General features: G+C 48.3%; 2 protein-coding genes across 7 annotated transcripts in view; both read right to left on the bottom strand.

Moving 5' to 3' along the window:
• The window catches only part of CRACR2B (calcium release activated channel regulator 2B), a 73,672-nt gene extending 71,658 nt beyond the window's left edge, over positions 1 to 2,014 (bottom strand). For all 5 annotated transcript variants that reach the window (XR_010918430.1, XR_010918431.1, XR_010918432.1 and 2 more), the window contains exon 1: positions 1,226 to 2,014. The gene's annotated coding sequence lies outside the window, so the exon portion shown is untranslated. The remainder of the gene's footprint in view (positions 1 to 1,225) is intronic.
• A 7,152-nt stretch (positions 2,015 to 9,166) lies between these two features.
• PNPLA2 (patatin like phospholipase domain containing 2) overlaps positions 9,167 to 19,956 on the bottom strand; it is a 49,305-nt gene continuing 38,515 nt past the window's right edge. The window contains exons 4-9 of one of the 2 annotated variants that reach the window (XM_067540542.1): positions 17,695 to 17,904; positions 16,556 to 16,616; positions 15,333 to 15,509; positions 14,380 to 14,512; positions 13,266 to 13,388; positions 9,167 to 11,930 (exon numbers count right to left, since the gene is read on the bottom strand). In XM_067540542.1, the coding sequence (XP_067396643.1) occupies positions 11,666 to 11,930; positions 13,266 to 13,388; positions 14,380 to 14,512; positions 15,333 to 15,509; positions 16,556 to 16,616; positions 17,695 to 17,904 (969 nt within the window). In that variant the 3' untranslated portion in view covers positions 9,167 to 11,665. Of the gene's footprint in view, positions 11,931 to 13,220; positions 13,389 to 14,379; positions 14,513 to 15,332; positions 15,510 to 16,555; positions 16,617 to 17,694; positions 17,905 to 19,956 lie in introns of both variants that reach the window. The other variant, XM_067540543.1, reaches the window with a different exon arrangement.

The raw sequence follows: 19,956 nt of genomic DNA, 5'->3' as shown, positions 1-19,956 counted from the left end.
ACGACCTCCGGCTCAGAGAGAATGAAAAGCTCAAAAAAAAAATCCTCTCGTTTGTTTGCAGGACCTGAGCTAAAGCCTTAAGTCAAACCACCAAGCAAACACACAGTTGCAAGGAATGTGCCAGACAACGTTCTTTATAAAACACCCTCCCTTACCCAGGAGGTCACTCTAACAATTCCAGAGTAATCAAACATTAGTGAGCCAATCTAAAGGCTGAGGAGGAAAAGGGAGTATATACAGAGGCTAAAGCAGAAAAAACCTGAATGAGTTCTCAGACATGAGAAGAGAAACTGAGCTGGGTAATTCAGAGAATGCTCCTCATTAATGCTCAGAATCTACAGTGATGGGCAGCAGTATACACAGTCCTAAAATAGATTAGGCCTAGTGTACCTATTGCCAACTGGTGGCATTCCTGGGTGTCCCTCCCAGGGTGTAATTACCTCCCCCTAAACCTTTCACAATAGGGAGCAGTGTTTCCCTGGCAATCATCAACATCCATCAACCTGCCAGGGGCAAATGGAGAACAAGAGGCCAAAAACTAAGGACGCCAGGTGTGGGAAGGGGGAAGAAGGAGAATGATGGAATGGGAATTTTACAAGTATTACTTAGCATGTGTCTCCCAGGCATTACCCAGCCTGCGGGATGGAAATAAGGTGGGGCAAGAGAAAACGGGGATGCCAGCGTGTGGGGGACACTGGTTAATCATGTCATTCTGAAATGAGGGCCCTGGAGGTGGTGGGAAGTGGGACCCCCACTCCACCCCGCCAAAGCGGCAGAGCCAGACTGAACAGCCCTGTCTCCACCATAGATCTCCAGCGGGGCTAGCTGAGCTTTGAGGGGAAAAGCCCCAGCCGGGCCTGCCTGACCCCTGGTGTGCCCGCCAGGCTTTGGGCGTAGAAGCAAAGCCACAGGAAGGTCAAGCTCAGCGCGCAGCCGAGATCAGCCCCGCTGGAGAGGGAAGCCGGCGGGAGGGGGGCACTCTGCCGGCAGACAGCTGCGTTTTCAGACGCGCCTCGGAGCTCATTAAAAAAAAAAAGCAGCGGACTTACCCGATCCCTCAAGAAACACCCCTACACACACACACACACACATCCTGCCCGCCAGCCTCCCTCTCCTGGACTCGCTGCGAGCAAGGCGCAAGGCACACGCCTGCCCGAGCCTGCCCCCGCGAGCCAGAGCGCAGCGGCCAAGGGAGAACTTCTGCCGCCGGCTGCTCTCCGCTTACCTGGCGCCTGGGCTCCGGGAGCGCAGCGGATCCGCAGCGGCCGGGCTATCTACCTGCGGTGGGGCGAGCCAAGGCAGGCAGGGGCAGAGCGGATCGGTGGTTACCGCTGGAGGCGGCTCTCAACCCGGAAATGCCGCCACCGGGCCGGAGCCCAAGGCCAGCAAAGGGAAAGGAGCCAAGCCCACGCGGATCTCCTCGCCTCGGCTGAACTTTCTCAGCCCCAGGCGCCGACAGCCTGAACCGGCTCGGGGCTGGTTTGCAGGCGGCACCCGCGCTCTGCCTCCCACCCAGCCGGGCACAGTCTAGGTGGGTGGGGAACTGGCTCTTGGGAGGCACTCATCATCCGCGCCCCCCTTTCAGGGCCGCGCACGGGAGCTGGCCTGGAGCGGCGGGGGAGGCTGCAGGCACTTGGCCCAGCTGCCCTTGAAATGCCCACGTCGAGTTATTGCTTTTTCCAACCCGCGCGCAGGGAGGGACAGCCTGCCCGAGAGGCAATCCAGAAAGATCGCGCCGCTATAAATCCGGGCAGAGGGGGGCTCTGTTTTTAAGCTAGTTGTTCTCCCGAGACACTAAACGGCGAGCAAAAGCGGGGGGCTAGTCAAGGAGCCAGCAGCAGCCCCTCCAGAGAGAAGCGTGGGGGAAAGCGGCTGAAAGGATCAATCTGAAGGGCTCACACACACCAGGGGGGAAGAAATCCCGCCGCCAAGGTCAGCTAATCAACAAACGGGCTGACATTAACCACCCCAGCAGAGCCGAGATCATACCGCGGTCCTTCCTTTAAATCTAGAAAAGACGTTTTGAGCAATGAACAGGGGAGGGACAATCTGTAAAGCTATAAAGAGCAGGCAAATGGGACACTTGGAAAGTTTGAATATATACAAATTAGCCTCTCCACACTGTGTCCTTCCAAGGGTATTCAAGAAATCGAAGCTCACTCCTGCCCTTTGCTGTGACTGGGAAGACAATTGCAAGCCTGAGACTAAAAGCTGACTTTTAATTGCTGTTTAATTGACAAGGCTTCCAATTAATAATGTCCCTTTAAGAGGGAGGGAGACATTCGTAGGGCAAAAAAATCAGGAGAGATTTCCTAAAAGTGAGATTAGTTTGGAAAGCGTCACAAAGCAAGCGAGGCTTTGTCCTATCTAAAGTTTCAAAGTGCTGGGCCATGTGGTGGAGGGAACAACGGATTGCAATAAATATACGTTTTCATGTTAACGCTGAAGTTTAACTTTTTCCCCTGCATAAAGATCTCTTGATCTATTGGCATGAAAAAGGGGTGCCTGGTAAAAACAATTCTGAGGTGTAGGAAGACGTGAGAGCATCTGACGTGATCAGAGCCTGAATTTATACATATGAAAAAATTGCGCTGGAATTGATTTTTATTACCCGATTCAGCGCAGAATAGATTCTGGCCAAATTCCGAATCTAGACCCTTAGAGAATATGGGTTGTTGATGAAAGGTTACACACTGTCATATTATACTTGTACATCTGTCATACGCTTTTATGTGTCCTATTTAGAGAGAATTATACCTCTCTTTTCTAAGAGCCAGATTGTGATGCTTTTACTTATGCTGAATAGTACCTTCCTCCGCAAGTAGCCCCACTGATTTGAGGCAGAGCAACCTAAGGCACTGGTTCACAACCCAGGGTCCAGGACCACCTGGGGGCCCATGAACAGATTTCAGGGGGGTCCACTAAGGACCAGACTTCAACCCCACCACCTCCACCCCCTGCTCATCTCAGGGGGGAGGGGGGGAGAAGGGAAGGCGCAACCAAATATTGCAATGTCACTGTAGAAGAGTGATTGCTCCCTGCCATCAGAAGCCGTTGCCTCACAGTTATTGAATCCATGAGCAGGCAACAGATAGCCAAGGAGATACACCACTGCTCTGCCCCAAATCAGCACTTCAGGGAGCAGGGCCAAATGGAAAGCAGAAACGCTGGGGGAACATGTTGTGCCGCCCCCCCCCCCCCACTGCATCGCCTCTGGTTGGGGGGGGGCTGCAGATTTGTCTATTTAAGTTTAGGGGTCCCTGGTTAAAAAAAGGTTGAGAACCACGGATCTAGAGGATAGAGCACTGGACTAGGACCCAGGACACCTGGGTTCTATTCTGGGCTCTGGCACTGGCCTGTTGGGTGACCATTAGCAAGTACACCCCTCATGCCTCAGTTCCCCCATCTGTAAAATGGGGATAAGGATAGTGACCACCTTTGTAAAGGAATTTAAGATCTATAGTAGAAAAGAGCTAAGTGGTATTACTACTACTAGTGGTGTAAGGTACAATTCAAGATAATTAAGGGTATTACAATCTGCCCCTCAATTGCTTGTGATGATGCAGCTCCTCATACCTTAACTGAGGGTAAGAATCAGGCCCAAAATTTTGTAAGGTTCCATTCCACCTCACTTGTCCTGAGAATTACCTGAAATATTCAGACAATCCTCTGTTTTACATCCTTTTTCCTCTGTCAGGAAAATGTGGTAATTGCCAGCCAGAAAAATATCAGGAATAAAAGCAAGAGCAACCTGAGGATGAAACAGAACAAGGGTGAAGCATCATTGTGCTCAGTTTGCACAGGCAGTTCTCACACAGCCGTTCTCACAGGCACACCTCAACTCCACTCACAACCTGTGTCCAAGAATAAAAGGCATCCTCAGACGTCACAAAGACCTTATTGAATGACTATAAATTCTGGAGACTAATGGCATGCTATGCATGAGCCTGGGATATTTATTCTGACATTAAAGGCAAAAAGACTGTTTGATCAGTCAGCTGTGTGCTATAGAATATAAAATACTGCAGCAATTTCCATCCCCTGCTATATATGGGACCTGCATAACCCTGTATGACATATCAAGTGTGCAAAATACTGCCATCAGTTATTGGCAAACAAGTGTTTGAAAATTAGAAGTCAGGCCATGAAAAATTATGAGATTTTAAAATAATCGCATTGGTGTCACTTATTAAACCCTGGGGTGAAATCCTGGCCTCATTGAAGTCAATGGCAAAACCTCAGTGAAGCCAAAATTTCACTCTTGGCATCTACCATCCACTGGAAGGAGCAGCGCTGTTGTCTGTCCCCCCTGAAACCTTCCTCTTCTCTCATTTGTGGGCAGGGGAAGTTGAAATGTAAAGGAGAATCCCCCGCTTTCATTAAAAAAAAATTCTAACCCTTGGCAATTGGCACCAGTTAGTGGCTTGCTGGGCCTGAACAGGAGCTGCAACGGTGCTCTCTTTCTGCAGCAGGAGCTGAGGGACCTCAAGATCTCTCTCACACTTCTTACTGTCAGATGAGTTTGAGTTGTATCCCAAAGAACCATTTTGCTAATCCCAAAATAACGGGAGGCAGCAGCTAATCTGTGGGGAGGCTCCCCAAGTTCCCCCACTTATCCTTAGCAACTTGATCCATTCAGAGAGTTGGTAAGAGCTAGGAATAGAAGCCAGGTCTCCTAAATCCTAACTGTTTCCAATGCACTTGATGAACTGGGTGCAGCTCAAAGATTCCAATGTACAACTTGGCGTGCACTTAAAATCTTTCATAGGCCTTTAGTAGAAAGAAGAAAACCACCACACCAGCTGAGCATTTTTATAATGTTTTTATTAGAGGTATATTTTTGCCAAAATAAATAGTTACACTTTCTTCAGCGAAACATTAGAAAACAGGAACAGGAGTTGGGGGGGGGGGGGGGGGGGGGGGGGTAGGCATCAAAATGTTAATACTGAACTTTCAAGTGACTGAGTGCTACTTAATGACATTGTTGCATAAAATAAATCAATTGCTTATGTTGTCACTGGTCGAATCACTGCATGACTTCAGTAAATTCCCCGCAGCATTTACTCTATATGCTCTGCACAAGCACAGAGCTCTGGGGAGGGTTGGCATACAGCGTTTTCATTTATACACTGCAATTGAAATAAGTGTTATTTCTATACCTGGACTTGGCATCTTCGGCTCTCTACATTTTGTGGGAAGGCCTGTGTGGATCAATGCAGGGCCAGGGTGCTAATGGATGAGAGAATTACTGTAGTGCAGCTCTGCACAGAGGTGGGGAGGGGGGTGGCAGATAGATTGCTCTGGTTTCTGTCCCCCACCTGGAGCATGCTGAGAAACAACAAACTGCAGCCAAATTCAGAAAGGCAGATTCCATGGGGAGAGTGGAAAGCAGGAGGTAGGGAGTGTGATGGAGAGCATGACAAGGAAGGGAATCGGGTGGGAACACAATGTAAAGAACACCCGGTGTGGAGTTCAGCACAATGCTGAACTGACAGATGCATGTGACTGACCAAGCTAGTCCATTGTTTCCTTATCTCCTCTTAAATCAAATGCCAGCTCTTGTGTGAGAAAAACGAACTCTGAACGGCAACTCCTGGGACGCTTGCAAACCTCAACACTACCAAGGCCACCATAGATTTGACCAGAGAGGGACTCCCCAAGGCTGACAGCAGGAATATTGTCCACACCCCCACGTGAACACAAGCCCTTTCTCCCAAGGGAAGTGGGGGAAGTCTCATAATTGGAGTCATTTAAAACTGGACAGAATAAGGAAGATTCTCTTCTGTAGTCTGGTAACAGCCGGCATTGGCAGAGGGCTAGCATAGATGACTTGAGAGAGCAAAGGTTCTCTGGCCTCCTATGATTTTCCAGCTGGCTAGATACATTTGGACAGAAGGAAGTGATCCCCAGGACCACTGATTATCAAAGAAGAGTTGGGCAACCCCTCCCTTGTAGGAGCCACTTACAATATTATTTGCATCAGGGCAGACACCAAACAAACCCAGCATATGGTACATTCATCATGGCTTACAGAGCAACTTCAGAAGATATGCATTGTTGTGCATAACATAAAATAACTATACAGCACAGCATAATTTAGTCACTGGTTATATACACAAGTCCACTATGTGCCTTATTACAAGCAGCAAGAGATATTTACATTACAGAAAGTATATTTATTTTCTTATGCTCCATGGCCTACGGCTAAGATGTTATATTAATAAACCTGACATAACAGAAAGCAAAGAGGATCACCAAACACACACGACCTTGGCGTGAAAGTGGTGGAAGTTACATGGCTCAGGACATTAGATAAAGCACTAGAAATCTACTGTAGGGAAGTACCCTGCACTGGCTCCCAAGTGATTAGCTCAATGTAATAGGGCTTTTCTCTTATTTCTTAAAGCCACGCATTGACTAGGACCAGCAGCACCACATTCAAGGGCTTTGAACTATTGTGTAATGCACTTTCAGGTTGGTTTCTCACAAGCCAAGCTGTCAGAGTGTCCTCTTGTTTTGGGCACTTCAGATCTTGGGCTCCCACCTAAGACTTAATTTGCAGAAGTGCTGAGCATCGACAACTCCTGTTGATTTTCCTTGGAGATGCAGGTGCTCTGCACCTCTGAAAAGTTAGATATAAGGTGTTCAGAGTGAGGCACTCAGGGTTAGAATGGCTTTTGAAGTGTGAGCTTTAGCCAGCTTGATTCCTTGGGAACCTATCAATAAACACTAACCCCAGAAGCCATCATGGGATAACTTTAAAATATTTTATTACTCTAGTCTCCCAACTTAAGTAACCTTTTTGCTACCTTGGCAAGCCCAGAAATGACCTTTTGGTTCTAGGAGCTGAGCCCTCCAAACTCCATAGGTAGGTGAGCAGCCATAGTTGTATAGTTAATTAGCCCTCAATGAGATGCACACAGTAAAGAATTTCTGTCCAATGACCAAAGGCAATTACCTCATTTTTTAAGCCAACCATATTAGTTGCCACCTGGAATTCTACTAAGCTTGTCAGACATTTATAAAGCATCTCTTGGTGCTTAAAAGATTTAGCATGGCCCATTAGGTCATCAAGGTATAACAGGGTAAGAGCTGCATGCCATTCAGCACTCTTACCACAAACCATTCCAGGCTGAATGCAAATCCCATTGAAGCTAATGGGAGCTTTCCACTGGTTTCAACTCAAGCTGTATAGCAGGATTGTATAATCTGAGAGACATTACTTTAAATCATGGAATCATAGAAATGTAGGACTAGAAGGGACCTCAAAGTCATCAAGTCCAGCTCCCTATGCTATGGCAAGACCAAGTAAACCTAGACCATCCATAACCTAGACCATCCCCAAGTGTTCGTCCAAACAAAGAATGAGTTACAGCTGGCAAGGAATGTTAGAGAAAACAAAGGGGTTCCTCAAATATGTCAGACAAAAAAGAAAGATCAGGGATGGTGTGGGAGAGGCCTGATGCTATTCACCCCATGGTACTGAAGGAATTAGCTGAAGAAATCTCGGAGCCACTGGCAATATTTACAAATTCGTGTATGACAGGAGAGGACCCAGAAGACTGGAGAAGGACTAACGTAGTGCCCATCTTTAAAAGGGGGGGAAAGGAGAAGCTGAGAAACTATAGACCAGTCATCCTGACTTTGACACCTTGTAAGCTACTAGAGCAATGTATAAAACATTCAATTTGCAAATACCTGGAGGATGAAGGGGTAATCACTAGCAGCCAGCATGATTTACTAGTAGCCAGCATGGATTTATCAAGAACAAATCATGCCTAAGCAGCTTGATTTTGTTCTTTGAAAGGGTAACTGGTTTGGCGGATAGGTGGAATGCGGTGAACATGGCTTTTGACATAGTCCCACATTACATTCTGATATGCAAGCTGGAGAAATGCAGGCTCAGTGGAACTACCATTAAGTGGATGCATAATTGGTTAAACAACTTCAAACAAAGAGTAACTATTAATGGAATGATGTTAGATTGGAGGAGGTCTCAAATGGAGTTCCACTGGGATCTGTTCTAGGTCCAGTGTTGTTTCACTTCTTTATTAACGACCTGGATGTAGGAACAGAGCATACTGATCAAATTTGCAGATGACAAAGCAAGGAATGGATGCCAACATTTTGGATGATAGAGCTAAAATGCAAAGGGATCTTGACAGATTGGAGAACTGGGCTATAGACAAGAAAATGAAGTTCAACACAGACAAATGTAAAGTGCTACACTTAGGGAAGAAAAATCAAATGCACAAATACAGATAGGGGAGAACTGTCCTGGCAGCAACACAGCTGAGACGGATCGGGGAGTTGTGGTGGATCACAGCCCCAACATAAATCAGCAATGCGATTCTAGGTTGAATTAACAAAGGTATAGCATGCAAGTCATGAGAGGTGATAGTACCGCTCTACTCAGCGCTGATTAGGCCTCAGCTAGTGTACTGTGTCCAATTTTGATCACCAATGTATAGAAAGGATGTAGAAAACTGGAAGGGATCCAGAGGTGAGTGATCAAAGAAATGGAATGCAAGCTATATGAGCAAAGGCTGAAGGTACCGGGTATGTTTAGTTTGGAAGAGAGATTAAGGGGGGACATGATAACAGTCTTCAAATACTTGAAAGGCTGCCATAAAAAAGATGGAGAAAAGTTCTCTCTCTTGTCACAGAGGACAAGACAAGAGTCAATGGGTTCAAAACTGTAGCATAGTAGATTTAGATTAAATCTCAGGAAAAACTTCTTAACTATAAGAATAGTAGGACAATGGAACAGACTGCCTTGGGAGATTGTGGAAGCTCCTTCATTAGATGTTTTCAAAAGGAGGCCAGATAGCCATCTGTCTTGGCTGGTTCAGACACAAAAAATCCAGCACCTTGGCAATGGCTTAGACTAGATGACCCTTGTGGTCCCTTCTAATCATATGGTTCTATGATTCTCACCTGTTTTTAAAAACTTCCAGTGATGGGGGTTCCACAACCTTCTTTGGAAGTCTATTCCAGAGCTTAACTACCCTGACAGTTAGAAAAAGTGTTTCCTAATATCTAACCTAAATCTCCCTTACTGCAGATTAAGGCCATTACTTCTTGTCCCATCATCAGTGCACAGGGAGAACAATTGGCCTACAGCCAGACAGCAGCACATTCCTGGCCACTAATGGTGTTTAGATACAGTGACATGTATCGGACATTCAACCCCATCTTCCCCACTTTTAACCCGTTTCCCCTGAGTCACACACACTCTGACTAATGGCTCCTCTATTCCAAATTTCATTAATTATCTCAGATCGATTAATGAAGGCTAGATTGGACTACTGCAGAGACAAATACCAGGCCCATTTCATCAACTTAAGCAGGCACTTGCGCTACATATGTAGTGTCACTTAAGGGCTGGTGAGGGAAGATTCTCTAAATCACACAAGCTTGTTTCCAGACTAGTATCTTGTGGGAATGGACAGCTCAACCATCCCCATGGCCCCACCAACCTAAGACTCCTACTTGCAGATGGTAACCACAAAATTAACGCCATGGTTACTTGGTGAGCTCTTGGCCACTTTCTCCCAGAAGTCTCTATGGTGCACGGCCTTATAGACATTATAGCGATGCTCCTTTTTGTGGAGTCTGACACTTCCACCCACACCAAGTGTACCACAGAGGCCCTCGCTACTAGCGAGCAGCTCACCTTTAAGAGACAAATCATTTCTCATCAGATCCAGGACCTGCATGTCCTGCTAGACTTTCTATTCTCTCTCTCCCCTTCCAAGCAGTTAGTTACTTATCAAGTGCCAATAACCAGGTTTTCTGGGTGCCTCTCCTTTTCTTTACAAAGTGGCATCTGAAAGCCTTTTACAAGTCACTATTCTATATTATATAGTTGAAATTTAGGCATTCCCCCCCAAAGAGAACACATGCATTTGCTTTGGCCTATTGCAGCCTGTTTGTACTAGGAGAGGTAGAAGGAAGCCCAACACAGCTAGATGCATTGCAAATATAGGAACCTTGAAGATGGTTTTGTGTCACAGACACAGACACAGTGTTAGGATTTTGGCTTTTTCAGTACATACAATCCCCACTGGAAGCCATCTTGCACCCAAGTGAGAAAGGAAAGGAGGCAAGTAATAGGTGGGGCTGCACACTCATCCTCTTATGGAGAACGTGCCAAAGAAATAGCTTTGCTATAAACATATGCGCAATGGAATGCTACTGGGTGACTTTGGGACACTACATATTTCAGGCAGCACCCTTCACAACAATGGTCATGAAACATTGGGCAGAGCTCAGCTGTGGTATATCCCCACTGACTCATCTGCACACGGATTTGGCACTTCTTGCTTCACCCCCGTCTTTCTTTCCTTGTTCCTCTTGCTCATGCTGTGCTATCACCTTCGGGACAGCACCGCCGTCCGTCAGAATGGGAAGCACACAGCTCCCGCTCATGAAGCCAAATGGCTGCATCTCTGAGACCAGCAATCCGCACCATTCAACGTCAGCTTCCTCACTAAGGTCCAAATTCACCACAAGATCATGCAGGTGCAAGGTCACTGACGACAACGGAGTTCCATCCGTTTGCGCCAGCAGTGAATTTGGTTTCCGGGCTCTCTAGCTCCAGGGTTCCTTGGAGTTGGAACCCACTCCCTCCTCCAGACGACTATCTCCCAGGCACCTGCTGTGACATTCCACCACAAGCCACTCGGAGACAACTCGCATTGTGCAGTCTTCACCTTCTGCCTTCCTGTAAGCCCTTGATGTTCCTTCCCCACTGGCAGCCGTTGGGCCAATCCAGGGAAGGAAGGTTGAGATTTTTCAAAGCCACCTAACGCTAGTTCAGTTAAAATGAATGAGAATCAGGCACTTACATCCTGAAAAATCTCAGCCTAACGTCTCAGCCTAATGTTTCAAAAAAAATCCCAGCCAGTTTTAGCACTACATTTTCTCAGGCCACCACAGCCGAATTGTGACAAAGATCCCTAAGGGAGAGACGCAAGAGAGACCAAGAAGAGATGAAGGAAGCTTAGAGTAACAACTGTGGCTAACCAGTTCTCTCCAGTAACTCTGCAGTCCCAATGCCAATGAAATCGACATTAAAAACAGAAAGGTCAGAGCTGGCTTTGAGTGGAAAGGGGGAGTGGGGAGAGAGGTCAAAATTTGGCTCCAGTGAAGGAGAGTTGAGAGGCAGTCTTGGGCCCAAATGATAGCTGCTTTGGCACTACAGGCTGCTTTACACTCTTCGGTAGCACAAACAGTGAAGATCCACAGGGTGTTGGATTGTTTAAAACCAAAACAAAGCCCTAAATTAGTAGATCTAAAACCGGAGGCAATTAAAACACGCTCCAGAGCATTAACTATGTCCTAATCTAGTGATTCAAGGTATGTCTCCTGGAGGAGGCCATTAGAACCGTTACAGTATAGCAGGAGACTGCCATCTCCCCGCCGCTGGCTATCAACATACATCTCTAAGTGGTGATCATCAGCCAACGTGTTCACTTTACCACTGTGGCCTTCCCCATGTCAGGTGAGCAGCAATTGGCTACACTGGATGCCACTGACCACATTTTCTTTGTTCATGGGGAGACTCCCACAACAGGCTAGCAAGAACCAAAGGCAGCAGGTTGCTGAGATGCAGGACCGACCCCACCCGCCCCTCCTCCTCCCCCCCATTGCAGCAGAGGGCTCATAAGGGCGGCAGGCTCTCTTGCACGCAGTCTGCCGGTGAGAATCTCATTTGCAGCCCATCCGGTGGGAAGATGGAGGCCTGCATGTCCACGTTGATGCAGAACAATCCCAGCATGAGCTGGCGTTGATACTCCTCCCACTTCGTCATAACGTCCGTCAGGGAGAGGTTGCTTCGCATCCACTGGGGCAGAGCCTCACCGTAGGTAGAGGCCAAGGGGACTGGCAGGCTCTGGGTCCTTCGGAGCTCAAAATGGTAGTAAAGCCTGAAAGGTAATGAACATGGGGATTAGGGAAGTTTAGGCAGCATAATCCAGTGGACAGGGCACTGGACTGGGAGTTGGGAAACGTAGGGTTCTAGTCCCAGTTATACCACTGACTTGCTTGTGTGACGGTGAGCAACTCTCTACACCTCCGTTTCCCCTCCACCCTTTGCCTGTCTTGTGTATTTAGTCCGTAAACTCTTCCGGGTAGGGTCTGACTCTTACTAGGTACATGTACAGTGCTTAGCACAATGAAATCCTGATCTCCTTTGGAGGCGCTAGGCATTTCCACAAGACAAAGAATATTATTTATACTGTAAGCATTATATTCTCACCTCAGTCTCGGACCACGCACTGGCATGAGGGGCACTGGCCAGAGCCCAGGCACAATGCAGAGAAGCAATGCTGGAGCTCTCTCTAAGTACCTCAACACTAGAGCTGGTTGGGAATTTTTCAGCAAAACCAGTTATCCGTCGGAAAGTCCAAATTTGTCAAAATGGAAACTTTTTGTGGGAAAGGTCAGTTTTGATTAAACTTTTGTTGGGAAGGTTGCCTAGGTCCGGAACAGAATTTCTGGCCAAAGCAAAGATAGAGAAAGAGCTACATCCCAGAATAGCCAACAGCTTGGTGGTTAGGGCACTCAACTGGGAGACCTAGGTTCCAGTCGCTGCTCTGCCTGATTCACAGCCAAGGCCTTGAACCTTGAACCTCCCACATCCAAGGTGAGTGTCCTCACCACAGGCTGTTTTGAGGTGGGTCTCTCTCAATCTCTCTTGTAAAGATTTCAGTTTTGTGCCAATGCAGAATGGGAACATTTTTTGAAATGGCCACAATTTTCATGGGACAAGAAAACTGTTTCCCATCCAACTGTACTCCATGCTGACCTGTAACATCCTAGATAACCTATTTCTGCCCCACGCTACTCCAGTCAGAGGCCTCTAAGCAGAAACTGCCACTTGAGCTGAATTATGTTCGAAGGCTCCAGAGTCCTCTAGCTGGCAACCACCATACAGATGGGCATCACTGCGTCTTCTATGAAATGGAGCCAGGTGGACAAGCAAGTACGGTGTTTATGTAGGCTTTTATACCATGTCCACGGCTGTGGAACCTGACCGTTTCAATACAGTATTATCCTGGGCAGAAGGGAACTTTACCACAGGCCCTGCCAGGACTAAACAACCCAACAGGTGAGGGTTCCTGATTTTCTCCGGCTGAGCGGATTCAGTGAGAATGACATCGTGGAAGGCAAAATGGATGTGTCCCCCTCTCTACCCTCCCACAGGCCATACACACCCCTAGATGGCTGCAGAGGGACAGCTGTGAGGAAAACAGAAGAACCTGGCTGAGAGATGGCTTCCCAGTTTCTTCTTGGCTTTCCTCATGAGATAGTCGCATACTTTACTCGTCTGTTCCTTCATCCACCTAATGTCCTCAGGGACATCCGGCAGCCACTCCAGCAACCTGACCCGGAAGAGGAAGGACAGAAAGAGAACAATTAGCTGAGTGGCCAATGCTAGATCTTCAGACATGAGAGATGGAAAACATCTAGCAGACCATCTAGAGCAAGCCCAATGGGGCCAATGCACGATTGTTCTTCAGGGCATCATATTAGATGGTTTGAATGATGGTGCTTCCACCACTTCCTTGATAAGGCAGACCCTAGTTTTGCCTGGAGCAGCAAGTTATCCATTGATTTCACCCCTGAGGCATGACAGTCAGCAGCTCTTTTATGCTGCCATCTCATGAAAATTTAATGGAATCTAAGGAGGAAGTAAGTAATAAATGAAAGGTCACTGCAAGTTCAATGCCATATTTAAACTAAATCTCTGCATTCCCGACACTTTTAAGCCCTCTTAGAGGTTTGGAAAGTGGTTTTCTTCTACCTCTATTGACTTCTTCCAACCAGAAACACTGTTTTCATATGGTAGGTCAGTCCTTTACACCAATACCAACAAACCACTGAGACTTATTGCCCTGCCCTTCCCCCGTGGGCAGCAAAATGGGGTCAAAATTCAGATCCAAAAATCATCCCCCTGCCCCTCCCTTCCCCAAACTAAGCAAAATGGCATGTTAAGCCTTCTAGGATTCATCCCACCCCCATATTAACAATTGGGAGGGATGGGACTATGCAAACACCACCCCTCTCTACCTTAGTTCCTCTCTTATATCCTTCCACTCCCACATTTAAAGGCTTCGTTAGCTGCTCTGGGGAGGTACAACTCTCAGGGCACATTTTGAAACACAACCAGCTCTATTCAGCTAGTGAGTCAGACTGGTCACGGCTGAAGTGAGTCCACACACAGCGGCTGACAGGAACTGAAGTTGTCTCCATCCTGGGCGGCTGTTGTACGCCATAGGATTGAAATGGATCCTAGCCCTGCCCTATATCCACGCCCTCCTGGCCACGTTGAACGCTACGCAGCGCTCCCAAGGAAACAGGTGCGGGCTTTACCTGACTGTGAAGGAGACAGCTGATTCCACAGGCAGCGTGTAGGGGATCATCATGGCAGAGGCCAAGCGCACAGGCAACAAGTTGGCGATGCCGACTAACAGGCCTCTTCTCTCAGTGCAAGCTTCCAAAAGGGCTGGGGATGGAGAACACTCCGGGTGAGACCAGTTACCTGGCAAACACAGCGGGATTGCCCACCACCTCCTTCCCCAGTCCCACGTGAGCTGCAAAATTAAACCACTTCAGGGAAAGTCTCATTCAGAGCATCGGCCTTTCCGAACAAGGAGACAAAGCACTGAAGCATTTGGCTTCATTTGACTCAAGAGGTGTAAATCCAGAAGCCCCCTTCTCTCCCTCCTGCAAAGGAGAGGGGAGTGAGGTCCTGCACCAGCTCACTTAGGCCACCTCTATACTATGGGGACTATATCAGCATGGCTCTGTAGTGTAGAAGCAGCCCACAGTGACGGAGGGGGTTTTCCTAACACCACCTCCCTGAGCGACAGTAGCGAGGTCAACGGGCGCATTCTTCCATCAGCCTAGCTACAGCCACACTGGGGGCTTGGTCGATGCAGCGCCGGCGCTCAAGGAGGTGGGCTTTTCACAACCCTGATGCCATAGCTATGTCAACCCACATTTTAAGCGTAGACCAGGCCATGGTCTCTGTGGTCCCCCAGAACCTGTGCCAGCATAACCCATGAGTCAGGGAGTGTTGCACATGCCCCTTGGGGCCCAGTCTCTAGAGAATGGGAGTCTGGTAGAGCCGCTCAAGATGTAGAGATTCCAGCTGTTAGCTCAGGAGGGCTCCCGTTTGATACGTGGTACGTTAGCTGACATGGCGGTCAACAAGCAAACACTCGTAACCCAACATGCCAGTGAGCTATGCTGGTCAGCTTAGAGAGGAGAGTGCTTTTCACTGGAGCAACTAGCAGTTTGGACTCTCCGCCTAGGGACCATACCTTGGTTCAGTCTGGGTGGCAAGTGTTCAAAGATGTGGTCTTCGACAGCAGCCAGGGCAGCATTCTCTCTCAGTTGGTCCTCAGCTCCCAATTCCTCCTCCTCCTCGGGGTCCCTCTCCCCTGAAGAATTCTCAATGGCAAGGAGAGGACGTGAGGGCCTTGGGCGATGAAGGAGACCTGTGGAGGGAAGGTGGGTGGTGGGACTGTGGCAAATTCCGCCAGTCGTTTTGCTTGCTGATTGGTTAGAGCGCTGGCTTTCACCTCGTCTGATGCCACAAGGGGGTTAACATTACAGCCGTGAAAGAGGCCTTCTGTTGCCAACGACGGACAGCCATTATGATGCATAGCAAGGAATATTAGATCCCTGCTCACATAGGCACTCCAGCTTCACTGTGCGCCCTTTCTCAACCAGAGATGCTCATGTCTCTCAGGACACTCTGGAAATACTGTAGGTTATTGCTTTCATAATTTTTTTTGTTGCTATACACTGGAACCGCAGGCAGAGTCCTAACCCACACAGGTGTATCCAATCCATGCTTAATCCAAACATCTCGGATTTACTGTATGGCACAGATCCATCCCTCCATGCAAGGCTATACCTACTTGTACCTTCACCATTGGCAAGACCCTGCCTACATTAAGGTCATTTGCACCAGTGTAACCACACTCCCTCGGTGCAGACCCCTCATATTGATGCACTGCGCTGGCACAAAGCACAGCTTGCCCCAGAGCAGCTTCATCCAGTAACGTAACAGAGACACTGCATTCGTTTCCTGAATGTACAAGGGGGCTAAGTGTGCAGGACAAAATGAATGAGTAAGCTTGATCTGCTACAGGCTGGCCGCAAGGTGGCACCACAGACCCATGCAGTGTACCATGGAAGCAGCGTTAACACAGGATGGCAGTAAAGTTGGAGCAGAAGCTTCTCACTGCATCAGGGCAGAGCATACTCAGCTCTGTTCTCTGAAGTGCTGAGACACACTTTCGTCAATTCCACTGCTTACAGGCTCTGATGCCTCAGAGGTCAGATTCACACCTGGTGTAACCCCAACTTCAATGGTGTTTCACCAGGAATCAATTTGGCTCTGAGTTTTCCTGCACATCTCTCCCCACCACCACCAACATAGTTAAACCCCACTGCCTGGTATAGAAGGGGTTAAGCAAGTCAGACAGCATCCCTCAAGCAAATGCAATCAGTGCAAGGAGGTAGCCTGGGGCCTTACCATTTTTCTTCAGGAAGTGGAGCGCATCCCGATAGCCCTGCTTGCACATGTCCCGGAGCACCTGCACAGAGACACAGAGTGGGTCACTGGAGAGGCAGAGGAGTTTGAGTCCAAGTTCGTTTGGCTGGGTGGAGCCTGAAGCAGATTCAACCCTGGGCTGAGATTTCTACAGGAAATGCATGAATTCTCTCCCCCTCCTGTCCCTCCCAATCAGGTTTGTTGTTCATAGAATCATAGAAGATTAGGGTTGGAAGGGACCTCAGGAGGTCATCTAGTCCAACCCCCTGCTCAAAGCAGGGCCCATCCCAACTCTCCTCCTTCCATCTCTCATCAACTCATCCCTGCCATCCTCTTCATCTGCTCCCAGCCCTGGCACTTGAGCAACCATGGAGGGGGGAGGGGAATAAGAAACAGTATTGTGGGCAAGGGGACACCATGTGCAAGGAGGCACCACTTGCACAGCCACTGCACCTCAACAGCCAGCTCTCTCTGACCCAAGGTCACAGTGGGCATGTCACATAGATACATAGCCCTAAAAGTACCTCTTGGTCTCCCCTGTAAGCTGCTTTGATTGGTAGGTATGTCCTAGAATCCTTCACCAATAGAAGCCAGAATGGTCCACTGAGCATCTGTCCTCATAAAGCCCTCCAGAGAATGGTGTGGGCAGTGTGTGTGTGTGTGTGCGCGCGAGACAGCACACACTATCCAAGTTACCCAGGGCGCTTGTAACAAACAAGCATGCTCACAATGTCGGTGCCTATCAGCTATTTGGCTGGCAGTCACTGCTGAGTCACCAATGACAAGATGATGTTTAAAGCCCATGGCTAAAGGTTCCAGACTGGCCTTTCGAAGCCAGTGGCAGATTGGTCCTGGGTGCACGTGTGTCATTGTTCAGAAGTGGTACCCACTTCTTGGATGGTGCCAATTAAATCAAAAACCACGCACAGGAGGGTATTTGCAGGGTTTCAACCAATGCCTAGATTCGGGATTTCCCAGGGGAAGGATACCAGTGTAGCTTATTTAGATGGCGATGGGATGAACTCTAGAGGCTTAAATGTTAATGCAAACACAGAATCCAGAGCTCCAACCGCCATGCCGCTGTGTAGAAGCGGCATTCTGCTACAGAGCAAGGCTCTCACCTGCGGCTCCGGGGGGAACAAGGCTTTCGAGAGGCGGTAGAGGTTGCGAAGGTTGAACTGGATGCTGGTGTTGGTGACTCTCAGCTCATGAATGTTGGTGGAGCTGTCCCGGGGACAGATGTCACTCTCGCCTGAGAACGGAGACACCGTGATGGTGTTCTTCAGCTCGTACTGGGGCACGTTGTCCGAAATCCCTCCATCAACGTACCTCTGGAGGAAAAGAGACATAAATGACTGGAGCGGGGAGAGGGGACTGTTTCCACCTCTTCCTCTGTAAGACAGTTTCTATCAACACTCTGCATTCCTATTGCAGACACCCACAAGCCAGGCAAGTAGAGTTTTCACTAGCAGTGGCTGGACTGACAGCCATGACTTCACATCTAGGGTGTTCGGGACTCTTTCTAACCAGCTCTCTGTGCCTGTTCTGTTCACCTGAGTGAGTTTTAGTCACAGGAATGTGTGTGAAAAGGTCACCCCTGTGAATACGGATTCACAAGTATTTGCATCAGAAACCTTAATCAGCACTCTTCGCAGGTTTGGGCGCCAGCCAATCAAGCAGCTGAAATGATATGGTGACCCTGGGGTGACCAATCACAGTGCAGGTTGGCACGAACCTAAGCTACAGTGACCGTGACTAGTTTGCAAGGAAGGCTGTACTTTGAGCATTCATATAAACCCGGCATCTAATCATTTTAGAATGAATGCCTTAGTAAATACAGAAGCCTGCTGGTGGATAACTTGGCAATAAAAACAAATTAAGGCAGAGGCTGTTTGCTGCCAATTTATCTGCCAATTTATCTGCCCAGCTGTAAAAGTCGCATACGTGTCTATTTTAAACCCATTTCACAGAACACATCAGCGGGCGGGGTTGATCTTTGGCATGGGAGTGGAATAGGAGGGTTCTCTCTGGTTTTGCCCACAATAATCATGCTATTTTATTAGCGAAGTTTCTGCGCACACACTTACTGCTGATTATCCTTGGTTGAAGGACAGCTTTGGCACATTCAGATCTCGCTAACAAGGCCAATTCAAAGCGTCCTTTAACTTTTGCATGATCATAGACTGAACAAGACAGCTCCCACCGTGGGCCTTCATGATGACACAACAAGCAGTAGCCAGATGCTAAAGGGATAGGTTGTTGGCGAGGCTGACAAAGCAATTCGACCGAGGAAACTCCCGCAGAGCAATGAGCAGGAACCAGTAGCCTCTCAGATAAGGCTCCCATTGACTTGCAGAGAACTGCAGGATCAGCTCAAATGCAAGGGACCCTTCAGTCCGGGTAGGTGCATAACAAAAAGTAATGCCTGGGAGAAGAAGAGCTGGCTAGAGCAGAACCCAAGCAAGACTAAGGAGATGCTGATAGGAAGAGAGAAATGTCCATACACACAGTTCCAGTGAGCAACCCATTAAAAGGACTGCAAGGCTGAGGGCAGACCAGCATTGCAAGACTGCTTGGAAGTCAGCCTAGCCCCACAACAGGACATTTGAGTTCTGGCCCCCTTTTCAGACAGGCCCATAACAAAGGTGGATCTTTTGCTGTGCAGTGCCTGGGAGGGTTGGAGGTTGTGGGCCAGGGGAGGCAGAGGAAAATGTTTTACATTTTGTTCTCTCCAGCTGGAAGGGAAACAATCTAGGCTTATCTGTGAACGGCTCCCGTCAGCCCCCCGCTGTCACTGTTATTAATGTCCTTACGGAACAGGCCAGAAAAAATTCCTCCTCCCCAGACAGCCTTTCACCTACTTCCACAGGGGAACACACACTGAACTTCTCCAGCAGACTCCTGGGGCCCAGGAAACATGTGCACCAGCACGCTTCCTAATCCCACCTGGACTGGGTGCTTTTGCCCACTGGGTGATCTCCTGGATAGTCACAGTGGGCTGCACTGCACATTCCTCCGAGATAGCCCAGGGTCTTGCTTTCCCTTGTGTTTTTTATTGCTAAGTTTGTAGACATTGGACAATTCTGATTCAAAGGGCCTAAAAAAGAGTTCAAGGAGGGGCTGGAGTTCCTCAACTGGTTTTTATAGGCAATGCATGCACTGGCTCCTACTGTAATGCAATTAGCTAATGAGCTGGGTGTTCACTGAGCAGATGCTGGCAGCCTGACACACCAGATATGTGGAACTCAGGGACCGAGTAGGAGTCAGCAATGGCAGGGTAAGAGGGAGATAAATCAAAAAGAGGGAACAGACAAAACTCAGGAGGAAACAGTCAGCATGGAATAGCAATAAGTGACCCTTGCACAGGATGCTGCATGGGTATT

The sequence above is a fragment of the Emydura macquarii genome, unplaced genomic scaffold (genome assembly GCF_026122565.2).
Source record: "Emydura macquarii macquarii isolate MOO-44397 ecotype Brisbane River unplaced genomic scaffold, CSIRO-AGI_Emac_v2 contig_587, whole genome shotgun sequence".
In the NCBI taxonomy this organism is placed as follows: Eukaryota; Metazoa; Chordata; order Testudines; family Chelidae; genus Emydura; species Emydura macquarii.
Note: the sequence above shows the minus strand (reverse complement) of the source record. Positions and strands in the feature narration are given on the sequence as shown.